The sequence below is a fragment of the Cinclus cinclus genome, chromosome 3 (assembly GCF_963662255.1).
Source record: "Cinclus cinclus chromosome 3, bCinCin1.1, whole genome shotgun sequence".
Taxonomy (NCBI): domain Eukaryota; kingdom Metazoa; phylum Chordata; class Aves; order Passeriformes; family Cinclidae; genus Cinclus; species Cinclus cinclus.
In genome coordinates, this window is record NC_085048.1 from 106,444,590 (window position 1) to 106,472,224 (window position 27,635).

The following is a 27,635-nucleotide window of genomic DNA, read 5'->3' on the forward strand; positions in this document are numbered from 1 at the left end:
GTGTTTTTTATTGCCTTAAAGCCAACAAGTAAGTGGAATACATCCTCAATAAAAGTGTACCTCATTATGCAAAATCAGGTGAAGCAGAGCAGAAATATAGATGGCCCTGTAGCAGCAGTATAAATGATTAAGGTTGTAAAATTATTTCCATGTGAAGCAATCCTCAAAAAGTAGGGACAAATTGAGTAATCTTTTACTCATTTTGGTAGTTGCTTCTTAAAGGAGTGCTCCAGTTGATTTAAATCTAACTACTTAGCAGCGTTCACAACATCTCATTTGTCAAAGCCTTGTGGTTATTTAAGATATTATCATCTGTCATCATCCTTTCACCTCCCTCATTTTCCTCTCCCCCCTCACTGTTGCTGTCACAGCTTATGCTGGTGGTTCATGTGGATTTGAGCTGATTCTCTGCTCTTTCCTCTCTACAGACTTGGAGAGGACAGGCACCCCTGGCAGAGGGGCAGGGGGAAGGCTGGCAGGGATCATATTAAAGCTGCAGGGAGCTAAAGATTTTATTCAGCTGTGGTCCATCAGTGAGGTTTTGAAGGCTCTAGCATTTGAAAAGGTTTAACTTACTTAGGTTTTGATAATTCTTTATATTCCTGTTGGGCAAAGAATATTTGACAGGATTTTAGAAAATTGTTTTAAAGAGCAATCTGTTCCTAAGTCTTCAGCAGAAATTTCTTAGAACTAATAGGAAGTTCATAATTTGACTGAATAGGAAACTGAAATATATGACAGTAAAGTTCATGGCAGGATTTTTGAACATAATGATTGCATAAAAAGAAGAAAAGAGCATAAAATTGATATATTTTTTTCCAGAATTTTTTCCCCTCTAAGTATCAAAGTGTTGGGCATCACACTGTATACATCATATACTCTAAGGAGTATTCTTTTATGTCATATAACTCATACTGTGTCTGGAAGGGCAAATGCAAAGTTTGCTTCAGTGTTGCTGGTGGGTGATGCTGAGGGACATCCCCGCTGGCTGACCCCTGTGAGGTTTGGTAGGCACACAGAGGATCCTCGTGCCAGGCTAGGAAAAGCTGCAATACAGGATTACAGGAGGGCCTGTCTCAGATATTCTCTCTTGATTTACAAGATGAAGAAAAGGGTTGAGCACCACATAAAATTGCTATTCATTTATTTTATAAAAATCTCTTTCAAGTATGAAATGTGTGTCTTGCATACATGTCCTCTTTCATAATTACTGGAGTCAGGAACCTAAAAATTGATGGAAATGGCTGGCTGAAGATGCATGCTTATAAGACATTAGTTTCCTTTAAAAAGATAAAAATTCACTGTTAATACGCTTTAGATTTTTCTTCAGTGTCACTGAGAGAAGTTATTTTGGTTTAAAAGCTGTTCTCTACCTGATTTCTTATCAGTGGACACTTTCTCTGAAGATAGAATCTAACTCTTGTAGCATCAGTATATAAAATCAGAATGATTAATAGCTCAATTACTTAACATTAATTTTAGCAGTTCTTGCCTTCAAGCAAATGCACACAGCCTGTGTCACGTGCTGCTCAGAATGTAAATAAATCAGTTTTTTTGGGAGCACCTCTGTGCCTTTAGAAAGTGTAATGGGGTATTTGTTCTCTGTGTTATACGTAGGTCTGAATTTATAAAAAGGCTCCCTTGCTGCTCTGTGTTTTAGGAAGAATCACATTTCATTGTTCTCTGCCATTTACAGCAGGAATTCTTCTGTTTTCTCTTCTTTAGTGGGTGTTAAAATGCAAATCTATAGAGCTCTGGATTTCTTACACTTGGAATAGTCTGGGGTTCCTCCTATATGTTAAGTGCAGTTAAAATCTGAACCAACTACTTCAAAAAGAAGACATTTTCCTCATGGAAGTCATATGCTTTAAGCTAATCTTGTGATTGCTGGGGGACCTTTGGAATGTTTGTAATTGCCAGGACTTATGTATTGCGTGAGAAACTTGGGTTCACACCTTGTGTTTTGAGAAAGTGGAATCTGTATCATGGGGGCCTGTAATAGATTGGGCTAGTGCTTGGACTAAATAGTATGGACCATAGGGTCTCCTGATAAGTAAAACTGAAGATCCGTGGTATCAAATTCAGAAGAATTTTTGTGCTAGATAATGAAGGCTGTACCGATCAAGAGTTTGATTCTGCTTTCTGTGCTAGGTCATGGGAAGATTGAACAGTTCTGATCCTTCTAGACAGATGCAGTTTGCTCTAATTGTTACATTCTTTTCAAGATCCAAATTGGAGTATTTTTGAAAACCACCAGCATTCCTTAAAAATACCTATTTCAAAGGCAGCAACAGTATTCCAATGTAACGTGGAATGATCCTTAATGGTTTTTACTGGAATTTACTGACTGTTAGAGCATGATAGTCAACTTTAAATGTAGCATAATATTCCACAAATCCAATCAAGGAACTGTATTTCAGGTTGAGAATAATATCCTTTTCAGTACTTGGAAAACTTCTGCAAGTGTTTTATGATGTGGTTGGAGTTCATAAGTAGAACTGCCAGGACTGATGCATGACTACATTGGAAATGCAAAAAAACTTGCATCTGGAAACTGTGGAAAGCTTTTCCTTCATGTGGCTTGGGAGAGGGCAGGAGATGAGACCCAAATTCCTGTCTCTGTCACTTTTTTATCAGTTAGGTTGTAATATCTGATTCATCCTTCCCTCACAAGCCTCCTCACTTACTTTAAGGAGCCCTTTTTTGTTTATCAGATTGGCAGGAGTCCTGTCTGACCTCTCTGATCCGTCAGTCATCTGTTGGGACAATTCTGAAACCTGAAGGTTATCTTTGATGGTTGAGCTCCAGATACATCTTACAATGACACTAAAAGAAATCATGCAATTGTAAGCTTACATAAAGCTCCCCTAGCAAAGTATTTGTCTTATTCATTTTACTAATTTTAATTTTATTGTATGTGCCTAGGATAATACTTTAGTTCATAGTTTTGCCTGTATTATCTTTACGGTCCCCCTCCCATTTGCCACCGTGATATAAAAATTGTTTTCTTGAACCTGTTGATGTATTCTATTAAGTATTTTTGATGGGCCACATTGATAAATGTAATTTTAAAACCGTGGTTTTTTATTATGGGGCTTGGAATCGGACATGAAATTTGATTATCTCTTAGTCTTACTTTACTGGCACATAAGCTTGTAGCACTGAGAAGAGTAAGAGAAAGCATGACACCAGAGAGGAAGGAAAGGGGGACAGCAGTGTTAATTTTGAAAGTTTTCTTTCAACCCAGTATTAGACTGGAAGAAAAAAAGAAGAGAGTATTTGTATGAGTATATTGTGATGCTGGAAGGGCCAAAGCTTTCTCTTTGTTTCAGGGAATGAGCTGTAAAGGTTCCTTGCACATGCCCATCCATGGGTTGTTCTTTAACAGATATTTAATGCTGTACTGTTAAATTCAGCTGTCCTGGAGAGAGCTGGGGATAGCACTGACTGCTGCTTTTACAGTTCGGAGGGTTTCTTTTTCAGCTTGAGTGAGTAGTAAGTGGAATAAGATGGCAAAAAACAAATCTTCGATTTGCTAAACCTTACAGGAAGTATATTCTTTGCCTAACGGTGTGCCTGATGTTTCTCTGTAGGTTTTGATAGAGATTTTTCTTCCCCCAGACATCTCTTTGGATAAGTATTAAGGATCTTAAAATTTGGGGAGGCCAGTGTCATGAGCAGGTAGGCTGGTAAGACTTTGAAAGCTTGACTTCTGCAGGCCCTTCTCTACAGTTTTAGTGACAAAAGGACTGATCTTACACTGGGATTTTAAGAGCACATATTTCTAATAGAACTTGGCAGTTCAAGGGCTAGAGAAGCATTTTAATCTTTTGTGCCCACCCAGTCTCTATACAAGTGTAAATATGTCTGTCTTTAACAATTTGCCAAGAAATGTGGTTTTAATTTGTTAGCAGCAATCCCACTCCCTGCAGCTCTTTCAGAGTCGAGTTGCAAGTCTGGCGGTGCTTTGACGTTTTTCTCTGTCATGGTGTCATTGTTTATATGATGTCTGCTTCTGCTGTCCTCCCTTTTATGCCTGGAATATTTTTCTTTAATTATTTCACTGCCTAAAAGGAATCTGGGATTACTAGACAGGATGAGAGCAGATTAGTTTTTTTTCTTTCTTTAACAAGTCCTGAAGTTCCCATAGGAAATAAATAGTATTCCCAAAACAGACAGTGTGTTTTATTTTTTTTTTAATTAACTAAAATTAAGTCTAATAAAGAAAATAAAGGAAGTATCACCAGTAATGGCTGTGTGTCTTAGTAGTATATGGAGTGCTCTCGCTGTTGTTATTTATGACTCTCTCTGCCTTCTATTGTGGACTTACTCCAGCCTTAGGGAGTTTACATCACTGCTAATAGCAAAAGGCTCTCTGGTTCCCACAGTGTCTTTCAAAGCCTGACTCATATGCCTTATGTTAATTGTTCAGCTCTCAAAATACAGCACTTACAGGGTGTGGTTCTGAGGGGAAAATCAGCTCTACTTAGAGGGCATGTTCAGAAGTGTTTCACATATAAATCATTTTGATTTTTACTTTTTTTGATGCCTTAACCCTTTCTGTCACTGCTTTGTGTGATAAGTTGTTTGAAAGCTAAACAAAAGGTTGATGACAGTGCAGTGAGGGAATGTATTAGCCCTGCAACTTGGGGCCATTAGCTCCAGCCTGAGTCAATGCACAAGTGCCATGACTTCATCATCCTTGCCTCTCTGCAGAGTCTGCTCCTCACAGCCTGGTGGGAGCATCCCAGTCCTGCAGGGTCTAGAGTCAGGTGCAAGTTAGAACTCCTTATCTGCAATGGGGTGTACATGGGGACAGGAGCTATTCCCAGTCCTCCCCTGGATTTTGTACCAAGGACTCGTTTCCATGCATTGCTTACCACAGTGACAAGAGTTGCCTCAGTAGGCTGCTGATCCTGGCCTGGTCAGCACGCTGGGGACTGAAGATTTAACAGAATTAACTTTACCTGTTTCCACCCAGCAGGAACTCAGATGAGCTCCAGCTCTCTGGCCAAGTACGAGCACTCTACAGCTGTTCTGATGCAGGGTGGTTGTGCAAGACCCTTCAGCCTCCAAGTTGTGTGACTGTTACTGGAAATCAAAATAGTTTCTACAGACTTCTCTTAAAATTAGCAGAATGCTTGAGTGTCTTAATAGTATTTCTGTCTTTAATGGCTTACAAAATATGAAAATATATTTAGTCAAATGAGGGGAATCTACCTCCAACAAGAATAGAAGCAGCAATTAATCCCTCAGATTAAACTAGTTAAGCTTGATTTCTGAGGTTAGGATCACATAGCATGTATGCTCTGTGTGCTTTCTGCCTGCTGTAAACACACTCATTGCACCATGAATGGACAGAACTGCATGCATCGATCAACGCACACATTTGTGTAACTTGTCTCTCAAAGGAAGGCTTAGAACAGCTGTAGTTTTTTTAAGTGCCAAAATGGCTTTACTTCTTTGCCTGATTGGGCTCCTTCTGCTTGCAAAATAGGAAGCTGTTTTCACTGGCTGTTTCTTCAGGAAAGAGCATGGAGGTCCCCCCCTCCCTCTTCTTTAAAACAGAAATAAAAATGGGCAGGGCTTACTCTCCCTTAAGTGACAGGTTTCCGAGGGGTGTTCCAGGCAGGAGTCACGTACAGGCTTTGGACTTGTGCCTCTGCTGGCTTTCCCTGTGTCCCTCAGTTCTTCCACATCACCTGGTTCCAGTGTCCTTGCTTCACCAAGGACTGGGCTAAAGCAGCATTCCCTGTGTTTCGGGAGCCCCTGTCAGAGGCTGCATCATGGAAGCTGAGGGAGGAAAGTGCTCTCAAAGGCAAGGAGATGCACAAAGCCTCTTCTTTTCTTGACTTCACCCCTTCTTTTTCCTCTCCTCTGTAGCCTTGGAGATAATACTTTTTTGAAGTATGCAGTAGTTAATGGTGAAATCAGCAAATGGCCCTTCTCTGATTGAGATTGTTTCATTGTGAAAGGACGTTCTCATAGCTTGAAGAAAAAAAGAGCATTTTCCTTCCCTCACACTCGCCCCAACCTCATTTTATATAAAAGGATGGTGCTGCTGTTAGCTGAGACCAGAAAGAATTCCCCTGTTGTCCTGTAGTAGCCAACCTCTACAAGCTGGGAGCGTTTAAATGTTAGAATTAAAAATTTTAACCCTTGCCTTGTTCAGTGAGAAAATAACACTATGTATTTTTTTTTGTAAGTATGGAAAATCATGGGAATTCCTCTGAGAATAAGTGTATAGACCACTGCGCCAGTCAGTCTCTTCAGAAAAAAAAACTACAAGCATGCTCCTGTCTACAAGAGAGATTCCTGGCATTTGTCACAGTTTGAGCCACAAAGATGTCAAATATTTGCCAACAGTTTCCTGAGATGGTTTGGAAAGCTACATCCTTTACATTGCAGTCTTGTTTGTTTGCGGTGTATTTTAGCATACGAAATATGTTCCTTGGGAGTCAAGGGGAGGGAACTGACTAGACTCCCAAATATTAAAAGATTAAAAATAATTGTTTCTTTTAGACTGCTCAGATCAAAATAATAAAGAGCAGCTGTAAATCTTAGTATTAGAAATGGAGCTTTCTGTTGAATAATCATAGCTTGATGTGTCATGTTTTAAAGCTGTATTTTCTTTTGGAGCAGAAAGAAGAACTTTCCAATGGGATGTCTGAATATTTTTCTGAATCTGCTGAGAACAAGAAGCTTAAGATTAGTCTGAGTGAACAAATAAAGCAAGACATCCTGAGGAAAATGTATGCCACTGTTCTTTCTAAGCTTTTGAATTTATAATTGGTAAAATTTGGTTTGATAGAATCTAGCTTATGTAATACAACTTTAAATAATATAGACTACTTTACAAAGGATTGTTTTAAATTACTGAAAGATTACTACTGTAGTGTGGATGAGCACATAAAATGATGTTGTTTTTTACAGCATAGAGAAAGCTATTACAACCCACATGGATATCACACATAGCACTAGGCAGAGTCAAAACAGGCTGTTTTTCCTTGAATGAAGCTCTGAGCCAAAATAAATATGTGATGCTTGAATTGGGTGAGAAACACTTAAAAAATATATTATTTTGTTGATTTTGAGGCTCTGGATCAATAGTCACAATTAAAGAGTATCCCTAGTGAAGCTGAGGGGGAGGGTGAGCTGATCAGCTGAATTTGTCACTGTTCCATGTGGTACCAGGACTCCATCCCAATTTATGCAAGCTTCCAGTGGCCCCAAATCACCTGTGAAATCAGGGATTTGCTGTGAACCCTGGCAAATTCTCTTTTTGCCACTGTTTTCTCATCTGTGTTGTCTTTAGAAATGAAATTAGCTTTGAAGGTATGCCAGCTCTACCTGTTTTGGATGAGCTCTCTTTGAGAAGAGTTAGATGGACTGTGCCAGGAACTGCTGGGCAGCAGTGGGGCAGCAAAAAGTGGTCATAGCTTGGGGCCATCTCAGGTAATATGCTTAGTCTCAAAATGCAGCTTCAGGACTTGGGCATAAAGTTCATCTTATGGGCTGTATGAAATCCAGATCCATAGGTAATGCACTGCTGAGGAGTGTTTATGTACTGACACTCCATCAGATCCCTTGTGATCCCATTTTCCTGTGTAATTCCTTTTAGAATATCATCTACTTGCATTACCTAAGTCCTTGCCAGATGAATGGGCTTGATACTAGATGAGTAGTGGTTAACTTAAAAGCAATGCTTTGAAATGTCCTGGGAAAAATTCCAGAGGAACATTCTAAAATAGAGATTAGGAGCTCTCACACAGAGACGCACTCACTGCCTCTCCCCGCCTGCCCCCTCTGTCCTGTAGATATGCATTATGCATGTGGATATGTGGGAATGGTTTGCAATCATTTAGGCACTTAGGAAATGCTGTTTTATCTAGCCAGTTCAGAAAGGAATTCAATATACTTCTGCTCAGTTGACCTTTAACATCTGTAATGAATCCAGTTCTGCCTCTTGGAAAAGAGTGTGAACTCACTCCTTCATGGCTTAGTCATTAATAAATTGGGTTCTCCCCTAGTGCAGTGGAAAATCAGATGGATAACGCTTGATATTATCCACACTAGACAAACATTGCTGCTTGTCAAGATGATATACAGGGATTTTTTCTGTGTTGAGAAAGAGGGTGGCCCAAGTGGCATTTCAGAGTTGGAAAAACAGTAAATGGAGTCAGTAAAGGTTCTTTTTAAATTTTAAAAAACAAAACTCCTTTTTATTGCAGTGTGAAGAGGACAAAAGCAAGGAGAAGTAGTGCAAGCAAACTTCAAATCATCAAGGACTCCGAGAAGGTGTCTCTTGGCTCGGCAGACTCGCAGACAGAGAACAGAAAGAACAACTGTCAGACTTCTCTCAGTGCTCGGTCTGATGTGAAACATAGAAGTCCAGGCCTGCTGAAGGACTGTACAAACACAGCTGAGAGCAGCTCGGAGCTTCCTGTATTAGAGCAGAGAAATGATGTTAATCAGCGACAGCCAGATGATGCTCGCAGCCAGCAAAAAGCTCACTCGCTGGAGTGGTTGGAGGCAAGTCTTCGAAGTGAGAGCCCTCCTTGCAGCTCGGAGTCAGCGCTGCCGGCTCCAAAACAAAGTCAGAGAGTGACCAAAACACAGGCTCAGCTGAAGACCCGTGCTTCAGAGGAAAAGTTCAAGCATTTCACAGAAGTGTCCTCTGAAGGGACTCCTTTAACATCTATCAATACAGAAATTACTAAGTGTGATGATAATTGTTTGGAGGAGAAGACGCCCCTTAATTCCAGGCTGTTTTCAAAGCAAGACATGACAAAGACTGTAGTTGACAAGAAATCATTGACTTTGAGAAGAAAAACCTCTTGGTCTCTTTTTGTGAGCAACAGTGGATTGCAGACAAACCAAAATGAGCCAAGCACAACGACTGAAATGCTGCCTGGAGTGCCAACATCATGTCCAGAACTGCATCCCATGTCTTCAGAAAAGCTTTCCCGAAAAAGAAAAGAGGTGGAAAATGGTCTTGGGAAGTTAAAACTGCGAAGGCTTAAGAAGTCAAAATCTGAAATGCTGCCTCGATAATAGCAAGGGTGGTCAGCCAAGGTTGTGTGTAAGCATAGAGTTGGAAGCAATTCAAAATGATGGAAAATAATAAAAATGCAAAATCAAAATTGGTGAAAACATTTTAAGAAAATTTAGTTAACTAATGATCTTAGTCATTTGGGACTGTAGTAAAAGGTAATCCTTTTAAGTCTTTAGGAATTAGTCATTGCACAGGTCAGCATCATATTTATGGAAAGAAAAATCTCTTATAAAATAATACCTACTAAGCAATATTTTAGACTTATACATATTCACTGCTATTAGAAAGTCATATCAGCTGGTGACAGCAACAGTTAAAACCCCTTGTGTGATCTGTTAGCAGCTGCAGTTATTTGGTATCTTGCTTGTTTCTGAGCCTGTTTCTTATTTTAATAAAATTTGTCCCTTTCTCTATATTAGAAAGTTCATGGTTTACTCACGTGATCTGTACAATAATAAAGCAAATTAAGTTTATTTCAAGTAAATCTTTAACCAAGATTAACAGCTGATGATTTGAGGCCCACTTTTTCCGAGAAGTTTCAAAATAACCAGTTTCTGCTGGTGTAGTTTTGATATGAACATGTAATTCTAGCCCATGTTGTTGCAAGTCATCATGCATTCTTGGGGAAAATGAAGGTTGTTTTTATATATTTAGATTTATGTTTTTACACCTGGATGTGCAAGCATTGTTCTTGGGTAAAGCTCATATATAAAGATGTATACACATCTTCATGGATATGTGTCTCAAAATCAGGCATTGTTTTATGTGTGAGGGCAACACATTGGTCTTCATGTGGTAGTAATTTATTTTTTCAATCTTACTTTAAGATAAATTTTAATTTCACTGTGCTTGTTCCTACTGCTTCTTAAATGCTAATGAGCTAAGGAAATGTAGCTTTTTTATTTCATGCTTTTTTTAAAAATGTGTAAAATAAAAGTATAAGCTGTTTTCTTTCATCTGTCTTAAGATCAGTGAGAGCACAGACACTGAGTAAGCAGTGCCCTGGCAGCCAGGAAGGCCAGCCATGTCCTTGGCATGCAGCAGGCCCAGCTGGGCACAGGAGGGGATTGTCCTGCTCTGCTCTGACCTGGGCCAACCTCTCCTCGAGGGCTGGGGACAGTTTTGGGCACTAGAATTTTAAAGAGGTATTAAAGGTATTAAAGAACATCCAGGGGCGTGCATGAGGATGGTGAAGGGCCTTGAGGGGAAGAAGCTATGTGAGGAGTAGCTGGGGGCACTGGGTCTGTTCAGCCTGGAGAAGAAGAGATTTGAGGGGAGACCTCACTGTAGCTACAACTTCCTCATGAGTGGAATGGGAGGGGCAGACACTGATCTCTTCTTCCTGGGAGCCAGTGGCAGGATCTGAGGATCAGGGCAGGTTGAGGTTGGATATCAGGAAGAGGTTTTTCACCCAGAATGTGGCTGGGCACTGAACAGGCTCCCCAGGGAAGTGGTCACTGCACCAAGCCTGGCAGCACCCAAGAAGAATTTGAACAAGGCTCTCGTGCACAGGGTGAGATTGCTGTGGTATCCTGTGCAGGGCCAGCAGCTACACTTCGATGATCCTTGTGAGTCCCTTCCAGCTCAGCATATTCTGTGCTGTATGATTGTATGTGAAGTAATTTAGAAAAATCTCAGTGACATTTACTTACAACTGTGGATCTCCTCATAAAGGTTAAGGAGATGATTCACATCCAGGAACATTAGAGTTGGTGGTGTAACCCAGGTCCTGATGAGAGTTAGCAGCTCTGCAGCTGACAGCAAGACACTGCTGATTGTAGAGCTTCCTGCTGGAAATTATTTCTGCTCTTGCTGCAAATGAAGAAGATTCTGTATGTGTCTGGAGATCATGTTCTCTTTTTTCTTTCAGCTGTTTGGGTGATGTTTCTCAGTGCTTTCCAGTCAGGTTGCAAATCCTTACCCAGTTCCAGGCTCTGCTAAAAGGTCTTTCCCAGTACCAGCAAAACCAAGGCTGCAAAGAACCTGGTTTGGAGGAAGAAGAGCCTGAGGTATGTTCACTGTTGTCTTTTTTATGCACTGGAGATACTGGGTCAGGAAGGGAGTAAAAAGCACCTTTTTGATGGACTTGAAAGAAGTATAGGGATATTTAATTAAGCATCTATCAGAAAAATTAGAATAGTTAGAATAATTTGATGGTTTATGTTAAAGCCTTAGCATACATAATTCAAGTATCAGAAACCACAGGGCAACCACTTAAAGAGATTTTATCATTCCATACTGTTATTATGTATATATATATATATATATATGTATGTATAAACCTTTATAATTACAACTGAGTTGTAATCTTAAGTGAATAACACACCTGCCTGTACCTTTCAAATGAAGGTTATACGTTTATTTAAGGGGGGCTTAGGTAGATTAAATTGCTGTCTGTGTAGTTAAGAACACTTGATTTTTCCTTAGGATATTTTGTTATGTTACTTAAAATGCTGTTTTCATCTCTTTCAAAGCAGTGGTTGTGCAACAGTGAGAGATGTAGGGTGATTGGGGGTGTTAGAGGTGGAGAATCAGAACAAAGCAGATCAAACCATCAGACCAGGTGGGCTTTCTCACGAGTCCACAGTGGTGTCATTCCTTTTGTCCTTACTGTCTTGAAAAGTTCTAGACTCTTTGGAGCTATGTATTTTTGAGCTTCATTACTGTCAAAAGTTGTGTCCTGGATCCTCTCAGAATTGCAGCTATTTAGGGAAAATGCTCTGAATTCACATTAATTTCTGGATTTTAAATGGTGTTGCTGCTCAAAACAGTGCTTTATTTTGTCTGTGCAGTAGGACTTTTATACCAACTTTTCTTTTACAAACCTGGTGGTGCTTTTGGGGGTGCTGGGATACCCAGGCTGTGTCTCTGTCTCTCTTCTTTCTCTACTTCAAACCCAGGGTCATCTTCACAGACTTTCCTTTTTTCTTTATCACCCATCTACCTGCAACGAGAGGACTGGCAGAGGTGTTGTCTGACACGGTCTTGAACAACAGACCTGATTTCCTAAATGAGGTTTAGAGAGAAAAAAAGGGAACTGGAAACTAAGTTGGAGTAAAATTAGCAGTTTGCAAGTCTTGGCTTTCTATTGCCAAATTGCTTCTGAGCAGCATTAGCATACCACTCTGTAAAAGTAATGAATATTTAAGGCTCTGTTCTCCTCTGAAACTGCCATTGAAGCACAGAAAACAGTATCTTTGGTTCATTTTTTATCCTAAACCAGCCAGTTTCGGTGGGTTATTGTTTTGAATGAATCATCTGGTTCATTTGGTCTATGCTATTTTCTGATATTGAAACAGTTGTTTCCTAGTGAAACACTTTCTAATGTGTGCAGATAATAGTTTCCATTATTCTTTACATCAAAGCAGTTAAAAATATTTGTTTAGTGCACTTTTATGGTTAAACACATATCAAAAGCTAGACCAGCCTTTTACATAATCATTTATAAAGAGGAAGCAGCTCATGTGAAATCTCCCTTGCCCAGTGTTGGTCAGTAGGAAAGTTTTAAGTATCCCAAGATCTTGTGGGTACTAAGCTTTGTGCTGATTCTGGTGTTACCTGCCAGGTAAGCACCCAGATCTCCCATCCCACAGAAGGTTTTGACCAAGCAAGGTGTTAAATAGCTTCTGAAGGCATTTCTTTGGTCAATGTGTACTTCTTTCCCTCTCACTGCTCAGCATGTGGATTGCACTGGATGAGTTTTAACTGGCATTTTATATCATCTCAGTGGCTTTTGACTAGAAAATAGTTTCTTCCTAAAGAAAAAAAAAAATTGAAGAAATACTTTTCTGTTTGCAGTTGGAGTAAGAAAGATGTGAAATACAGACTGTCCCAGATTGCATGTTATGAGAGTAGTTATCTCCTTGGCTTTATCAGTACCCAGGGAAAGATTCTGTATTCAGACCGGCTGCAGCACACTGAGGCAGTAACACTGAGCCTTTTTGCCAGCAGTGGGAAATGTGGGTTGGCCTCAGAAATTAGCTTTAATAAAAGGCACTCCTCACTTCTTTAGTTTGTGCTTTTTTCTCCTTTAATAAACATTAACTTGCTTCCAGTAACGCAGGTGAAGATGTGAGCTGAGAGAACCACTGTGCACAGAGCCTTTCATCAGAGGGATATCAAAGCACTCGGCAGCTGAACCTGGAGGGAGCTGGATGTGCTTATTCTGACAGCTGGGGCAGCACTGAGGGAAGCACTGCTTCCAAGGTAAAGCAAACTGGTTAAGGAGCAGCAAATTCCTTCATCAACTCACACAAGTCCTTTTGTCCGCCTGTCCCTCAGATAGTTGAAATTGAACCTGGTAGTGCACGACCTTGTCCTTTCCATGGTGGCAATAAGGTGACATTTTTAGGTACAGACTTTTTTGTTTGTTTGGTGCTGTCATATGCTGAGAAATCGTAAAAGTTGTGGAAGTGATGGAAGGCATTTTTGCTGTAACCTGGAATTTGTTAGGAAATCAGCCACAACTGTCCTACCTTCTTTACTATCCACTTCAATTATTCCAGAGCTAGGAATCTGTTCCTGTGAGAGCTGACAGTGCACCTTTTGTAAAGGAGAGTTTCAGTGATCTGCTCCCATTCTGTCCAAGTTAAATCTTTTAGTACAGCAGTAGGAATTGGTACTCTAGCTCCATAACTGCCTTACTTGCTGGCATACTAATTATATTTTTTATTTATGCATCAGATCTTTAAAGAAAAGTATCTTGAGCTCTAATTCTAGAGCTGGGCATGCCCCTTTTTAATATTAATATGATCTCATAGTACTAGAATGAAAGGAATAAAGATTTATTTCTCCACCCTGTAGGGAAACTGGTTGAAACAATTTGCACATCACAGAAGGCGCTCGCTGGCAGATCTGAGCTGGGACTCCAGTCTGACGCTGTCTGATCCTGCATGGCTCTGCTGCTGCTCTAGTGCCAGGGAAGCAGCTACTGAGCCATCCAGAGTCTGCACCCCTCTCCTCCTCCGTCCCAGAAACTGGAGTTAATCCTTGCACAGTTTTTTTACTGGGTTTTCACTCTATTGGGAGAAATCATTGACCTTTGCAAGCAGATTCAGTGTGCACTGGCAAACAGTAACCATGATGGCCATTGCTGTCAATGCTGAAAAAAGAGGAAGCAAAAAAATTCTTAAATATACTCAAATATTCTTGCTTCCCTTCGAAGAGGAGGGGGAGGTTATGCAATAACTTCCATCTTAGGGGGAGGAAAAAGCTGAATTTGGTACTTCCCTTGTCAGAACTTCTCATTGTTGCAGGCACTCCTAAAAACCATAAAGGTTCTGCCTTGTGACTCCGCAGATGGCAGGGCAGCACCCTGGACCTGGGATAGCTGGGAGGCAGGGCTTGATTCAGCCAGAGGGCTGGCAGATAAGGAGGAGAAGCAGACAGTCTTCAAGGAGCAGCAGGGAGCATAACCTTGTACATTTTATAGCTTGGCAGGGAGCTGATTCATAACATTAACTCTTGCTGTGCAGGTGTCAGCTGCTGTGAGAACAGGAATGTCTGTGCAAGGGAAAATGGTTTCACCAGGACATAGCTAGAGATACAGTCACACGTTTGGGCCTCAGCCTGGTTCAGGTTCCCCGGCCTGAGGGGCTTCAGATCCCAGTGCTTCCAGCTGCCCTTGGTTCCTGTCAGCAATGCAGAGGGAGCTGTTCCCAAGGCCGGCATTCCCAGTGACATGAATATATTGGTGTGAAGGCTGATGTAACCTGCACCATCAGCACCTTTCCCAAGTACCTCTACGTAAGATGGGCCCTTTCCATGCGGAGGTGCAGAGCTTTGATGTGGCTGTGTTCAGCTCAGGCTGAACCAAACCCAGATTCGACAGGTTCAATTAGCTGTAGGTAGAGCAAAGCTCAGAGTGCTAAGGGGAGATACTTCATTTCATTTCCTATTTCATTTCCTATTTCATTTCCTATTTCATTTCCTATTTCATTTCACTTCATTTATTTCTCATCTGCTTAAATGTCAGCTCAGGAAGCATGCATTTTTCAATTCTTAGGTGAAGAAGGATCCGAAGAACAAACTTAACACTGGCAGTGGGAAACTTCTCCAGACTAAACAGAATGTATCTTCCTGAGCAGTAAAAGTGTGAACTGGCAAAGTATGATTTCCACAAAAAAAAAAAAAAAAAAAAAAAAAAAAAAAAAAGCCTTGATAGTCTAAGGGGGAAGCCCTAAACTTCACATTTCTATTTATTTTTATGGCAACGGAAACCATTTCATAGACCAGCCCCCAGCCAGGTGGTCGATCTGGGCTTTGGGGCACTTTTCTTGTGTTACTGTCACCAGTGTAAGTTTTGGAGTTACCACTGAGATAGGAGGATTAATTAAAAATACCATTATGGCAATTGTGTAGAATTTTCTGACTGCCCCCTGAACAAATTGCATGACTCTCATTTTCTAACACTATGAGATAGTAATGAAGTGAGGAAAATCCATGGGGAAATGTGGAAAAGTACAGTGTGTATGGAGGAGCTCTGGAGTAACAAAATCTCTGCATGGAGCACAGGAAAGGCTGGAAGTAAATAAATGAACCCTGGGCTCAGGGCTTTGACATGTTTTGAAGCTTGAGGAACCCAGGTTTTGCTTTCACTCAGTGTTCAGAGACCTAAACAGCTTTGTCACTACATGTACACATTGTTAAATGATGAAGTCTGTATATAGAAATGGTCTCAGTAGGTTTTCAAGAAGCCTGACAACTCTGTGTTCTCAGAAATACCAAATGTCCTATTTTCTTTTAATTATTTTTTGTTTAATAAAAGGCAGACTTACAAATTCCTATAAATTCAGGTATGTTTGAGCCCTTTGGAAGAGGTGGTTGGTTTCTGGATCCTTGAATTTGAGACCCATGTGATCAGCAGACAGCAGGAACATGATTAATTCAACATTAAAACTACAGGAAAGCAGTCAGGGAATAGCCCAGCTTTGTCCTTTGGAGGCAGGTGGAAGATTCTATTACCTTTAAGTAGCTTTTTTAGACAAGACATTTTTGCTTTATCACAGATTTAGGTGTCAGGGAACAAAGGGAAATAAATACTCATGGGATGGGTTTGATGAGGAATTAATGAAGTGGTCGGCTGAACCTAATCTTGTTGACTTCCCTTTCAGGAGGCAGTAAACTAAACAGGCTCCAGTACTTGCCTTGTGTGGTGTGCGAGTGTGTAGAGTAAAAGCAGCACACCCAGCCAAAGTAGAGTAATCGTGATGGAAATCTTCTGAAGTGAGTTGAAAATAAAAAATAACACTAATTAGATTTTATCAAATTTTTTTTGACAGCTGTAAAAAAAAGTACAGAAGAAAGTATTTCTCGCTCTCAGGTTTTGTTAGGGTTCAGTGTATTCATACCGCAGCAATCTGTATATAAAATACCTGTTTATTTACTACAACCAAATACAGATGCAAAGACCTAACCTTGCAGCAGGTTGGTTTAACTATTTTTCAATGAATTTGTTACACAGTTAATTGTTCCTTCAGCTTTGCAGTAGCCCCTTAGCAGAACAATTTTGCAGCTTCATCAGAACCTGGTAAAACCAGAGCAGACCCTGAGCCAGCCAGCTCCTGCACAAAGGTGGGAGCGGTAGCATTAGTTCAGCAATCAAATCATGTTGAATACTTTCAGAGTTTATTTTATGCTTTACAAAGCGCTTTTTGCCCATTAGAAATCAGCATCATCTATGGATCCCTTCCCATCCAGGTCAGCACTTTGGATCTTGCCTAGCTACTTAGATTTGGTTCCTATCTGGGGGCAGCTCATTGGCCCATGCAGGGTAAACTCATTGCACAAGCCACACCACCCTCTCTCAGAACACCGAGGGACATTGGCCAAGAGGCAGTGAGAGGAGAACAAGGGACACGCTGCTTTCAGACCTCCTCAGTCCCGTTCGGAGCCAGAGGGGAACATGTAATCATCTAACAAAAAACTGACTCCACCAAAGGCAGGGGCAGGTCCTGGAAACCTCCAGCAGCACCTGCCCCTGCTTTTGCACAAGTGACTGGCCAGGAGCGCCTCCAAGCTCAATAATCTCCACGCTCTTTTATGTTTTCATACAAAAAATTTAATAAATATTACTTTTCAAGATTTATTGCCAGGAACAACACATCAAAGATGCATTTTCATATAACACTAGTATCACAATACAAGGTATCCTCATGATCTCAATGGTTAACCACTGAGATGACTATGTTTATAAGCCTTTTGATCTTAAACATTGTAATAGCACTTTGATTTCCTCACTTGTTAAGGCGGGCAGTGTAATCTATGGCAAACCTACACAGTGATCTTACTGGACATTCTACTGTTCAAGTATTCAACAACTAGCTTATTAGAATACTCCCTAAATGCAGTAGATTACAAAAAAAGTCAAATCTACAAGTGGTTCAGTATTACATATTCATGGTGAGAAAAAAAATAATTAGAATTTACAAAATAAGATTGCTGTGTTTCCAACTTCACACGCTAATTTGATATTTTTAATTACATGCAACCACTCACATTTCATCTACATAAAGTAATAGCTCAGTTTTGTTCCCTTAAACTGCTTCTTAGCAGATTATCTGCCTGTCACTCAGTTTTCAAGTCTAAAGCAGCAAAAAAAAAAATTTCTAGTCTAATTCTCTAAACTGCCTCAGTCAGTACTTACAAATAGTCTTAAAGGGATACTATGGAAGGTGTTTCAAATATTTGACATTGTACAAAAACCAGCATCAAGGCATGAAAGCCCGTCCTATTAAAAATAAACTATTTTAGAACACCTTAGTTTTGGCATATAGGCAACATGTAACAAGAAAATAAATTCAAAATAGAGAAGCTGCAAGCTTACAATGCTATCAAAAACCTTCAACTCTAAACACATACATATAAATAAAAAGGAATGATATTTTAAGGCTCTTGATTATTAAGTTAATAAATCAAATATACACAGTGATTAATAAAAAAAATTATTTACATATCTATACAAACTTCTATTTTTGACACATTTTCCTCTTTAAATTCTTCATTTACCAGCGACTGCTGACAAGTTCCCCCCACCCGCCCCCAACAAAAATACAATAAAAAAATAAATAATAAACTTATTTTTGATAGTTGCTGTGGTTCCGAGCTGCAAAGGCACTTTCAAATACAGAACTAGTTGTACGTCACCATAAAACCAATATACAAAAAACTCAAATTCAATAAATATAAATACAATGTATTATTCTAAAGGAACTGTATGAATCGGAACATCTGGCAGAAAAAAAAGAAAATTAACACTAAGGAAGAGAAATAAGGCTATGTAATACCTTGTGGAACGTTTCCGTGATGGATCAGCTGCAGCTGAATTACATGAGGGCACTTTTGACTAGTTTTGCATAGATGTGAAATGCAGCACTTGGTATTCCAGCCAACCACAGCAACTATCATTGCCAGTGTAAGCCAGCTTGTCCAAACTTAAATAAACACAGAGATTCTAAGTAAATAATAGCCTTAGACTCAAATATTACACAACGGTTTAAGAACTACAAGCTCTTGAGTGCCTTTATAATGATACTCAAAGGCCCTGCACGGCAGCACCCCACCATCTGCTATACGATGTACTCCATCCGATTTAGGCTTTGTGCACTTTCCAAGTCTCTGTTGTCCTGTTTATTTGTCCAGTTTGGGTGTTTTGTAGGGGTGCTGTTGGGGGGCTTTTCATCTCTGTCTACCAAAGTGTAGGCTGGCTGCTTGACAAATCGGGCCTTCTGCTGGTGCTTGTCCATGTCGTCCTCCTCCACCTCGGAGTTGTGTGTCCTTATTTTGGCGATTTTAGAGTTTTTGTTTTCGTAGTCTTTAATGGGGACAGTATTTGCTCCATGTTTCTCAATGGGGTTTTTAATCTGGTTCAGCTGCTCCCTTACGTTGTTGGTGGTGTTGTCATCAGAGGCCGTGTGGGTGTGGCTGCTCTGCTTCCGGCGCTTTCGGATGCACCAGTAAAACACGGTGACCAAGCAACAGATCCAGGCTACTGTTAGGACCGAGCTCAGCAAGGGCACCAGGAAATCTGGAAGAGGCAGGAGAGAGTTAGTCCTGCTGCGAACTACAGGGGACATTTCAGGATGTTTCAGAGAAAACAAATCTCAGTTCTTATGCTTTGTTACCTCCCTTATTTCTCCATGAGAGGAGCACGGAAGGGTAGCAGGCCTTTTGCCAGGTTAGGCCACTGGTTTAGCCAACTTTGGGAAAGCTGTTTTAGGGTTTCTAGAAATAAAAAGACCTTGGGTGCAAAGCTTCCCCATTGCTCCTGATGAACTGAGACTTGCTAAAAGTCTCCAAAATAAGAGAAGGAGGTGTTGCACACCTTGCTGAACACCTTGGAAGGGGTGTTGCAGTCAGGGTGAGGTACAGGAGCTGGGGGCCAAGAAGGAGCTCACCTGTTTTGTTCTTGGTCGGCCGCCGCTGCACCCTGACTTCAGCAACAGCAGCAATGAGGGTGTTGTTCCCGTCGCGCTTACTGACAAGGTCGATGATCTTATCTGTGATGTCTTTGATGGGGTTTTCATCTTCCCTAATGTCTTCAGCAGACTGCAGGAGGAGGCACACAATTAATACCAAAGCATCACATCAGATGAACAGGGGAACCTGCAATTTATAAACCTTCACAGACAGTGAAGGCTCTTGCTACTTTCAATATGTAACAAAAAAGAAACAAAGCAAAATGGCCTGCTATGGGCAGAAACAAACAACTCAGAATTCTTGCCCTCATCCTTAAAAAAAAAAAAAACAAAACAAAAAAACAAAAAACAAGCCCCCCCCAAACACAAGAGTGTAACAGAGAAATGTTTTACTTGCCCCCTATTACAGTTGCCCCCAGATGGCAGCTTTCAGGTACACACATGTAACCAGAATTCCTTTCCTGTTCTTAAAGGGAACCAGGATAGAAACTAAACCACAAGAAGTGCTGACAAAGCCAGGAATTAAGATTTTTATGAAATCCACATGTTGCACACATATCCAAGCAATTAATTACTAAGACATTTAAAAATATTCCAGGCATACTTACAATAGCAACATGGATTTCATTATTTGCCAAGTGGGAAGGCTCACAGGTAATATAGATGGAATATTCAACAGAAACATTCTTTAGAATATTCAGATTCCTCAATTCACTGCAAACATGCTCTGTGGTAAGGCCCTGGAGGATACAAAAAAGATGTTTGCCATCTTAAATACATATGCACACAAACACAGATACGAGATTTGTAGATTTGTTTGGGAATTATTTTTTTTTTTTGTCCTGAAGTAACAATTCTCAAGGGAAAAGGAGGTGGAATTCCCTCCAATCTAGCTTTTCTTCTTCTCTAGTCACAAAAGCATTTAGGTTGCAAGGCTATATGAATCCTTCTCTACTTTTTGTTTTCTTTGATAATGAGGCAGCGTCATCTTTTGCTGCATGTTTCCCTATGGAAAACATCATTCCATGCTCTGGGAATGAGCTATGTGTGCCACAGCCCAGCAAGCTGCTGTTACTTACTGGGGCCATCATTTCTTTGTTGAAGGTGAAGGTGATGTTGGCACAGTTGTCCTGGTAGTAGGAATCTGAGTTGCATTTGGTCCTCACAGGCTGCTGGTTGGAGGGCCAGCATTCCCCCATGGCGGCACATGGGTGGGTGAAGCAGTGGTCGTCCCGCACAGGGACACAAGCATGGCCAGCAGGGCACTCGCTGGGGCCTTTGCCATGCAGGACACAAGGGCGAGGGCCACACCAAACCTAGGAGAGCATGAATACTGGTGAGAATCCACTGCTTAGAGGACAGAAAATGGTGTAAACCAAACCACAGCACAGCTGTACCTTAGAACAGGTGACTTTTCCATTCAGACACTGACAGGTATTGCAGTCATCATCCCACTTAGTCCCATCTGGCATTACTCGAACACTGGTAATGCAAGGCCTTCCTGTAACTGAGGAGAGATTGAACAGAATTGTAAGCTAACAACAGGAAACAAATTGCCTTTTCTAAGTTCATCTAAACTTCCCACCAAGTTGCTTCTTCAATAAAGGTACTTGCTTTAAAAAGCAACAGATAGTATGCCCCAAAACCAACCCCATACAACAACAAAGCCATCAATAAGCAATTATACAGATCTTGCTACAAGTACTAGGATCAGCTCTGGCATGTGGAATACCTTCTTGGCATCCTGGACCACTGCGACCTGGGGGGCAAATGCAACGGTACCCATTAATTTCATCTACACACGTGGCTCCAAAGGCACAGGGTGAGGACTGGCATTCATTGATATCTATGATGGAGAGGAGAGGAAACAGAACAGTTACTCCATAGTATCCTTTTGTTTTGTCAGGAAAAAGGGAAACATAGGATAGAATTACCTACTAGAGCTTTATGTTCATTTTCTAGTGTCTCCTGGGACATAGATTCCTGCTTGCAGCACCAGTATAACCTCAGAAAAGTCCTTTGACATTTCTGCTGTGTGGCATTAACAAAGAGCAAAACCTGACCTCTGTGGCTACTTGAGCTTTCCAGGGCAAGGACACATTCCTTCCTACACAGACACACTTCCTCTTCTCTGATGTGCTCCAGCTTTGTCCCCCACTAGATTCTTCAACTGATGTCAACGTTAAAACCTTCCCAGCTCTATTGCTGCCATGAGACTTCTATTCCACTGCTGTCATTAAAGAAAGTGTCCTCCTACCTGTAATTATTATTAAATTACAGGGAAGTGCATACATCACCTCAGGGCCTGGAGGTGGATTATTAATTGACAAGGATTTTGGCTGGCACACTTTCATCTCAGGCAGAAGCCTGGGCCACACAAACACAAGGGAAGACTGTCCCAAAGGGTATTTTGCCCACTCAGCTGAATGAAGAGGTTTCAGCTCCAGCTGAATGACTTTAAATCTCTTTTATTTTCAGTGCGGTTCCTGCCTTCTCCAAATCTGCTACGGATCCAGGTATGGAGAGAGATGACACAAGACATCTATCACTCATCTGATCTACCACTTAACTCAATTAGGATGATTGTCTTGCAACAAGATTCAAGCGAGACAAAAGCAGAGGCAGAGAGCCATGGAAACACTCACTGATCCTGCAGTCGGGCCCGGCAAAGCCTGGAGCACACTCACAGCGGTACCAGTTCTCTCCATCCACGCAAGTGCCACTGTTGTAACTGTGGAGAAAAGGCATTAGCACAGGCATTAAGAATTGCTATAGCTGAAAGGAATCCAGAATTCTAAAATAACAAAAAAAGTAAAGGATAAACATAGCAAACTTACCAAGGATGAGGACTGCAGTCGTTTGTGTCTGCAAAGCAAAGACAGACAGCATTAAACATGCAGACTTCACCTAATAGAGCTCTACTGGCAGTAAAGAATGATCAAACTTCCCCTAAAGCCCAAGTTAGACTTAGCTCAACTTTTACAAAAATATGTTGAAATTCTCTACTAAATTGATTCCAGCCTTGTATCACAAAATTTGTAAACTACATTGTGGAATGCATGTACAGAGGAAGAGATCCTTGTAAAGAATCTAACAGGGAAAAAAGTGGAAGCAGACAGAGCTGCTCCTAGAAAAAGAATGCAGGAGAAAACAAGTCAGCATCTGTCTCCACTTAGCTCATTTGCAACTTTCTCATGCCCAGGTCAAGGCTCTATCACATAAAGTCATTAAAAACAAAGATTCAGGTGATGCTAAAGCCTACATCAAACAAGCTTTTCCCTTCTGGTTTCAATCTCAACTCCAAGGGCAACAGGAAGAGCTCATGTTCTCATCATGCAACACTCTGGAAGAGTTCAAGCAGAGCTGACTTACTCTGGGTACATGTGGGTCCTTCCCAGCCCTCCTTGCAGACACAAGTGAAGGAGTCCCCACTGACTACACAGGTACCACCGTTGTGACAGGGGTTTGGCAGGCAGCTGCTGTTCCTTGCTATAACACAAACAACATTTGCCGCTCAGTTGTTAGAAAGGCATCGAGTCTGAGCCAAGAGGAACAGCTGAGGTCAGAGCTGCAGCCCTGCATCTGCTTCCTGGTGATTATGCAGGGTATTTACCTATGTTACAAGTGGCTCCTTCCCATCCCACAGGACACATGCACTTGAAAGTGTCCCCCTCGTCATAGCACGTCCCGCCGTTGTTGCACGTCGCCTCATCGCACTGGCTGTCACCTGTGGAAAGCCAAAACTATCCTTAATGCTGGTGCTCTCTTAGGCCAACAAGTTCAAGCAGCCTATCAGAGTGCATCTGTTATGTTTTAGAAATGCTGAACTTACGGGAGTGGCAAGTTTTTCCTTTCCACCCATTTTTACATTCACAGAAGAAGTCATTGACCAAGTCTCGGCAAGTTCCTCCATTGTGGCAAGGGTTTTTACTGCAGTCATTAATATCTGGATATGTTAAAGAGAGAAAACAGGCTCAGTGTTGTTTACAGAACTGAAACACAATGCTTGAAAGGAGCATAACCCATCCCTAATAGCGGCCTGTGTTTCAATAGTGGATTAAATGCTTAAATCAGGATTTTAACACTCTAAGCACTGTCACATAGATGAAGACTTTCACCACATTCCTCTGGTTTGTTTTCATTCTGTTTGTAATCTTGTTTCAGTAAAAAAAGTGGTGAAAAGGCCTATTACATAAACTACCCTGTTAGTCAAGGAAGGGAGCAGAACACTCAACTCCTCTTCTGTTCCTGAGACTGACAAAATTCAAGTATGATATGCAGACAGGCCATAAAGTGGCATCTGTTAAAGCAAAGGGTTCCTTCCTAGAAGTTATCCAAAGGACAGAGCAGGAAATTCAATAGTGAGAGAGCCAGGTCATAATCCCAGTCCAACTTTGTAACTTAGGCTTAGTTCCAGTACAAAAGATCGGGACTTGGTGGGAGGACCTGGTCTTCCATGGCCTTTGAAGCAGAGTTTATGACAGAGGTCACTATCATCTTAAAGACATTCCCAATGTTTTCCCAAGAGATCTTCCTGTGTGCTGCAGGATGGATAACTTACTTGTTTCACAATATGTTCCTTCCCATCCATCGCTACAAATACATTTGTAGGAGTTGATGCCATCAATGCAAGTGCCACCATTTTTACAGGGATTGCTTTCACAGTCATTGATATCTGCAGCAGTGGGGAAGAAAGAAGAGGATTAAAAAAAGAAGGGAAAAGAAAGACAAGCTAGAAGTACAGCTACTAGGAGTCATTATCTTATTGCAGACTGTTTGGTGCTACTACTTCCATTTCTAATAATACCCTTTGGAAAGGAAGGGTCATAAGCAAGATGAAACATGAGTAAAAAAACTGCACAAGGTGATGAACCTGTCACTACTAAAAAACAAAACAAAAAAACAATTCAGGACTCCATAAGATCCATGTTAAACCCCACTATTAACTCCCTCAGACCTCATATACATAAGGTTTTTAAAAACATACAATTCAAGGCCAGAGGGTTCATTGCTGTGAACTTTCCCCGAGGCCTAGCAAATTCCACTCTGCCTCACCCAAGAGGAATATGAAAACTTCCAGCAGTTACAAGGTTCACTGAGTTACAATGAAGAAACCTTAAAGGGGTCTGGGAGGGAAGGATGGAATCTTTTCCCAGTAAGACTGGGGGACAGTGAAATACATTCTCTTTTTTGCTCTTACTCTCATGACAGTAGGTGCCAGTGAATCCTTTGTTGCATTCACAGGTGAATTTTCCACCCGCTTGGCTCTTGCACTTCCCATGAGGACCACAAACATTGGAAGAGATGTAGCGAACCCCTTCGGGTGTGCTGTTGGAAGCCACTGCCACGGTGCAGCTGTCAATTACTGCAGAAAAGCAGAGACCAGCATGAGAATTACCCATGCAACCTGACTCCTTAAGAGCAACGTTTTCACTTCCACCCATGGATGCTTAGAAGACACCCGTGCCATTGAATCATTTAGGTTGGAAAAGACCTTTAAAATAATCGAGTGAAACCAAACTTATATGGCTGCAAATATGTTTGGAGTCAATAAATAAAGTAACATTGGACTCTGCCAAGTGCGTATAATATAATCACAGCATCTTCGTATCTGATGTCTGCTGGAACACATCCGTGCGCTGGAATAAATGCATCAGCCAATTTGCTACCTGTGCTTTCTGCCCACATTGACATAATGCTGTCTTTCAATAGCTGATACTTACAAGTATCACTCATCTTTTCACACAGAGAGAGGCCTAAGGCACAGGGCAAAATCCAGCCTCTATACCAGAGCTACTCTAGTGACTTCCCTGCTGGAGCTGCAGCAAGGGGAGGGGCAGGAACTATTGCCAGACATTGTAAGGCAACACAAACCTTCACAAGGAGTCGTGCGGCAGTGATCCTTCAGGTGGGAGCAGTTCTTCCCTTCGTAATCCTCAGGGCAGTTACAGAAGTAGTTCATGGCAAGGTTGAAGCACTGGGCACCATTCTGGCATGGATTTGGCTCGCAGTAATCTATGTCCAGCTGTAAATAGTGCACAGAGAGGGAAGGGAGATAGGAAGGGGGGAAGGGAGTGAGGGAAAGCTGAGTGAAAGAGGTTTATCATGGCCTTCCCTCAAGATGACAGGCCGACATTGTGGAATCTGACCTTTTTATCTGCTGCCTCAAAGAATCATTCATAGCACACAGAGTTTAGTCCCACTCGCCACTATTTCGGCAGACAGCTCTCCATATTAAACTGCCAAAGTTAACAGTTAGCGCTCCACAAAGCCTGACGTGCAAACCCCACAGACTGCTTTAACAAAGAGAATCCTCCACAGCCTGTCGGGTTTGTTGGTTTCTTCCCCCAATGCCCCCCCACCCCCCAATATATATTAATCAAGCACTTTCTTGGCAGACTGACAGTGATATCAAGTACAACTTTATACTATGCTTCACTGGATACAAGGCATTCCGTGCTCAGATCTGAAGCATTAGAACTAACAGCACTGGCTGAGGGCCTGCCTTTCACCCAGTCTTCTTACCTGACAGAGGTTTCCTGAGAAACCAGCGGGACACAGACATTGGAATCCATTGATTTCATCCTGGCAATGACCCCCATTCATACAAGGGTTACTTGCACATTCATTGATGTCTTTCTCACAGTGATCTCCTGCATAGCCAGGTGAACAGATACACCGATAACCATTAACCAAGTCCTGGGAAAGAACAAAAAAAAGTTTTAGAGTTAACATTGGTTCCTCCCTTGATATATTCTTACTAAGACAAAAAGATTTTAAAAGTTAAAAATAATCTTACTACATCAAAAGAATTTAGAAGGGAAAAAGCACACACACACACACAGACCCAGTTCCAGCTTACATTCTTAATTTCCAGGCAGGATACATTAATGCATGGGTTGAGTTGAAGGGAAGTACCTACATTTCCAGTAGGTAGTTTGCACAACCACCAGCCCATTCACTGGTGACACTGGCAGTGAAAATGAGTCATTTATTGAAGATATTTTTTTTGCTCTTACTGTTCTACAGACATATCTCAACATGCTGTAACATGACATAGGCCCTCCCCCAGCTTAAAGAAATGACCAGCTTTTTGCTATTTTTTCAAACTATTTGTGCTTAGACTCAAATGTTTTAGTTACTGTTGCAAGTCTTGGGGAAGCCAAAGTAAAACAAGAACGGCTTACCCGACAGGATCCTCCATTCTGACATTGTCCACGACAGTCGTTAATATCTGCAATAAAATTAGCACGGTTAGAAGGCAAAAACATATTTACACTAGATAGAGAGTTCAGGTCTCTCTAAAACTGCAGCTAGATAAACCTTTTGTCAAGTTTCCTGCATGCCTTCCTTGAGATAAGGTTATTATAATGGGTGGGAAACCTTTCGCGACTCTTCTAGGAGAGGCAGTAAAACTTCACATCATTGTTTTAGTCCCTTTATCAGAATATAGCTATGGTACAGGCTAATGACTTTGATAAAATTGTGTATTTTCATTCTGCACCAACTACTCCCTTTCTAAAAACATCAACTGCTGGGCCTCTGCCCAGTGTTTAAATTGAGTTTAGAACTCAGTGGCACATGCACATATACCCAAAGAATTGGCCTTTAATAAACCCAAAGGTATGGACACTTACTTATATCACAGTTGTGGCCAGACCAGCCAGTAATGCAGTCACAGTAGTAGCTGCCAATCAGGTTCCTGCAGGAGTTGGCATTGACACAGGGCTTGCCCTCACATTCATTCGCATCTGGAAAACCAAGGAGAACATTCAGGGGGGAAAGGAGAAGCCCACGCCCCAGCAATAACCAGCAGTTCCTCCAGAGATAAGAGGAACTTGCAGTGTACAGCAGGGATTAGCGTGACTTGGATGAACAAGAGTCAATCATCATCAGCCTCTTTTCAGTCTCTTTGAAATTAGAACATACAGGCTACACTAATTATTTCACAATTACCCAGCCACTCATTAAGAGCAACTTGCCCCCACACACGCATCTCAGCTGAGCGTTGTGAAGAAGGAATGCTGTGGCCTGGGCATTGGGATGAGTGTGTTGTGTAAAGAATGCAGCCAGCTCACTCTCCGTGAGATCATCCCCATTTTGGAGCCCAGCTGTGAACTCCTGGGTCTGGAGGAGTTGACATGGTTGAAGAGATACAGCAACTT

At 41.3% G+C, this 27,635-nt stretch overlaps 2 protein-coding genes across 4 annotated transcripts in view; one reads left to right on the forward strand and one right to left on the reverse strand.

The window, feature by feature from the left end:
* The window catches only part of SLX4IP (SLX4 interacting protein), a 72,202-nt gene extending 62,291 nt beyond the window's left edge, over nucleotides 1-9,911 (forward strand). For all 3 annotated transcript variants that reach the window (XM_062490627.1, XM_062490625.1, XM_062490626.1), the window contains 2 exons: nucleotides 6,643-6,752; nucleotides 8,232-9,911. In XM_062490627.1, the coding sequence (XP_062346611.1) occupies nucleotides 6,643-6,752; nucleotides 8,232-9,054 (933 nt within the window). In that variant the 3' untranslated portion in view covers nucleotides 9,055-9,911. The remainder of the gene's footprint in view (nucleotides 1-6,642; nucleotides 6,753-8,231) is intronic.
* An 8,710-nt stretch (nucleotides 9,912-18,621) lies between these two features.
* The window catches only part of JAG1 (jagged canonical Notch ligand 1), a 35,116-nt gene continuing 26,102 nt past the window's right edge, over nucleotides 18,622-27,635 (reverse strand). Inside the window, exons 10-26 of the mRNA XM_062489443.1 lie at nucleotides 27,108-27,221; nucleotides 26,658-26,704; nucleotides 25,996-26,169; nucleotides 25,345-25,495; nucleotides 24,671-24,835; nucleotides 24,032-24,145; nucleotides 23,303-23,416; nucleotides 23,084-23,197; nucleotides 22,843-22,959; nucleotides 22,308-22,335; nucleotides 22,116-22,201; nucleotides 21,203-21,316; nucleotides 20,868-20,977; nucleotides 20,550-20,786; nucleotides 20,079-20,210; nucleotides 19,450-19,600; nucleotides 18,622-19,079 (exon numbers count right to left, since the gene is read on the reverse strand). Coding sequence (XP_062345427.1) covers nucleotides 18,622-19,079; nucleotides 19,450-19,600; nucleotides 20,079-20,210; nucleotides 20,550-20,786; nucleotides 20,868-20,977; nucleotides 21,203-21,316; nucleotides 22,116-22,201; nucleotides 22,308-22,335; nucleotides 22,843-22,959; nucleotides 23,084-23,197; nucleotides 23,303-23,416; nucleotides 24,032-24,145; nucleotides 24,671-24,835; nucleotides 25,345-25,495; nucleotides 25,996-26,169; nucleotides 26,658-26,704; nucleotides 27,108-27,221 — 2,426 coding nt within the window. The remainder of the gene's footprint in view (nucleotides 19,080-19,449; nucleotides 19,601-20,078; nucleotides 20,211-20,549; nucleotides 20,787-20,867; nucleotides 20,978-21,202; nucleotides 21,317-22,115; nucleotides 22,202-22,307; nucleotides 22,336-22,842; nucleotides 22,960-23,083; nucleotides 23,198-23,302; nucleotides 23,417-24,031; nucleotides 24,146-24,670; nucleotides 24,836-25,344; nucleotides 25,496-25,995; nucleotides 26,170-26,657; nucleotides 26,705-27,107; nucleotides 27,222-27,635) is intronic.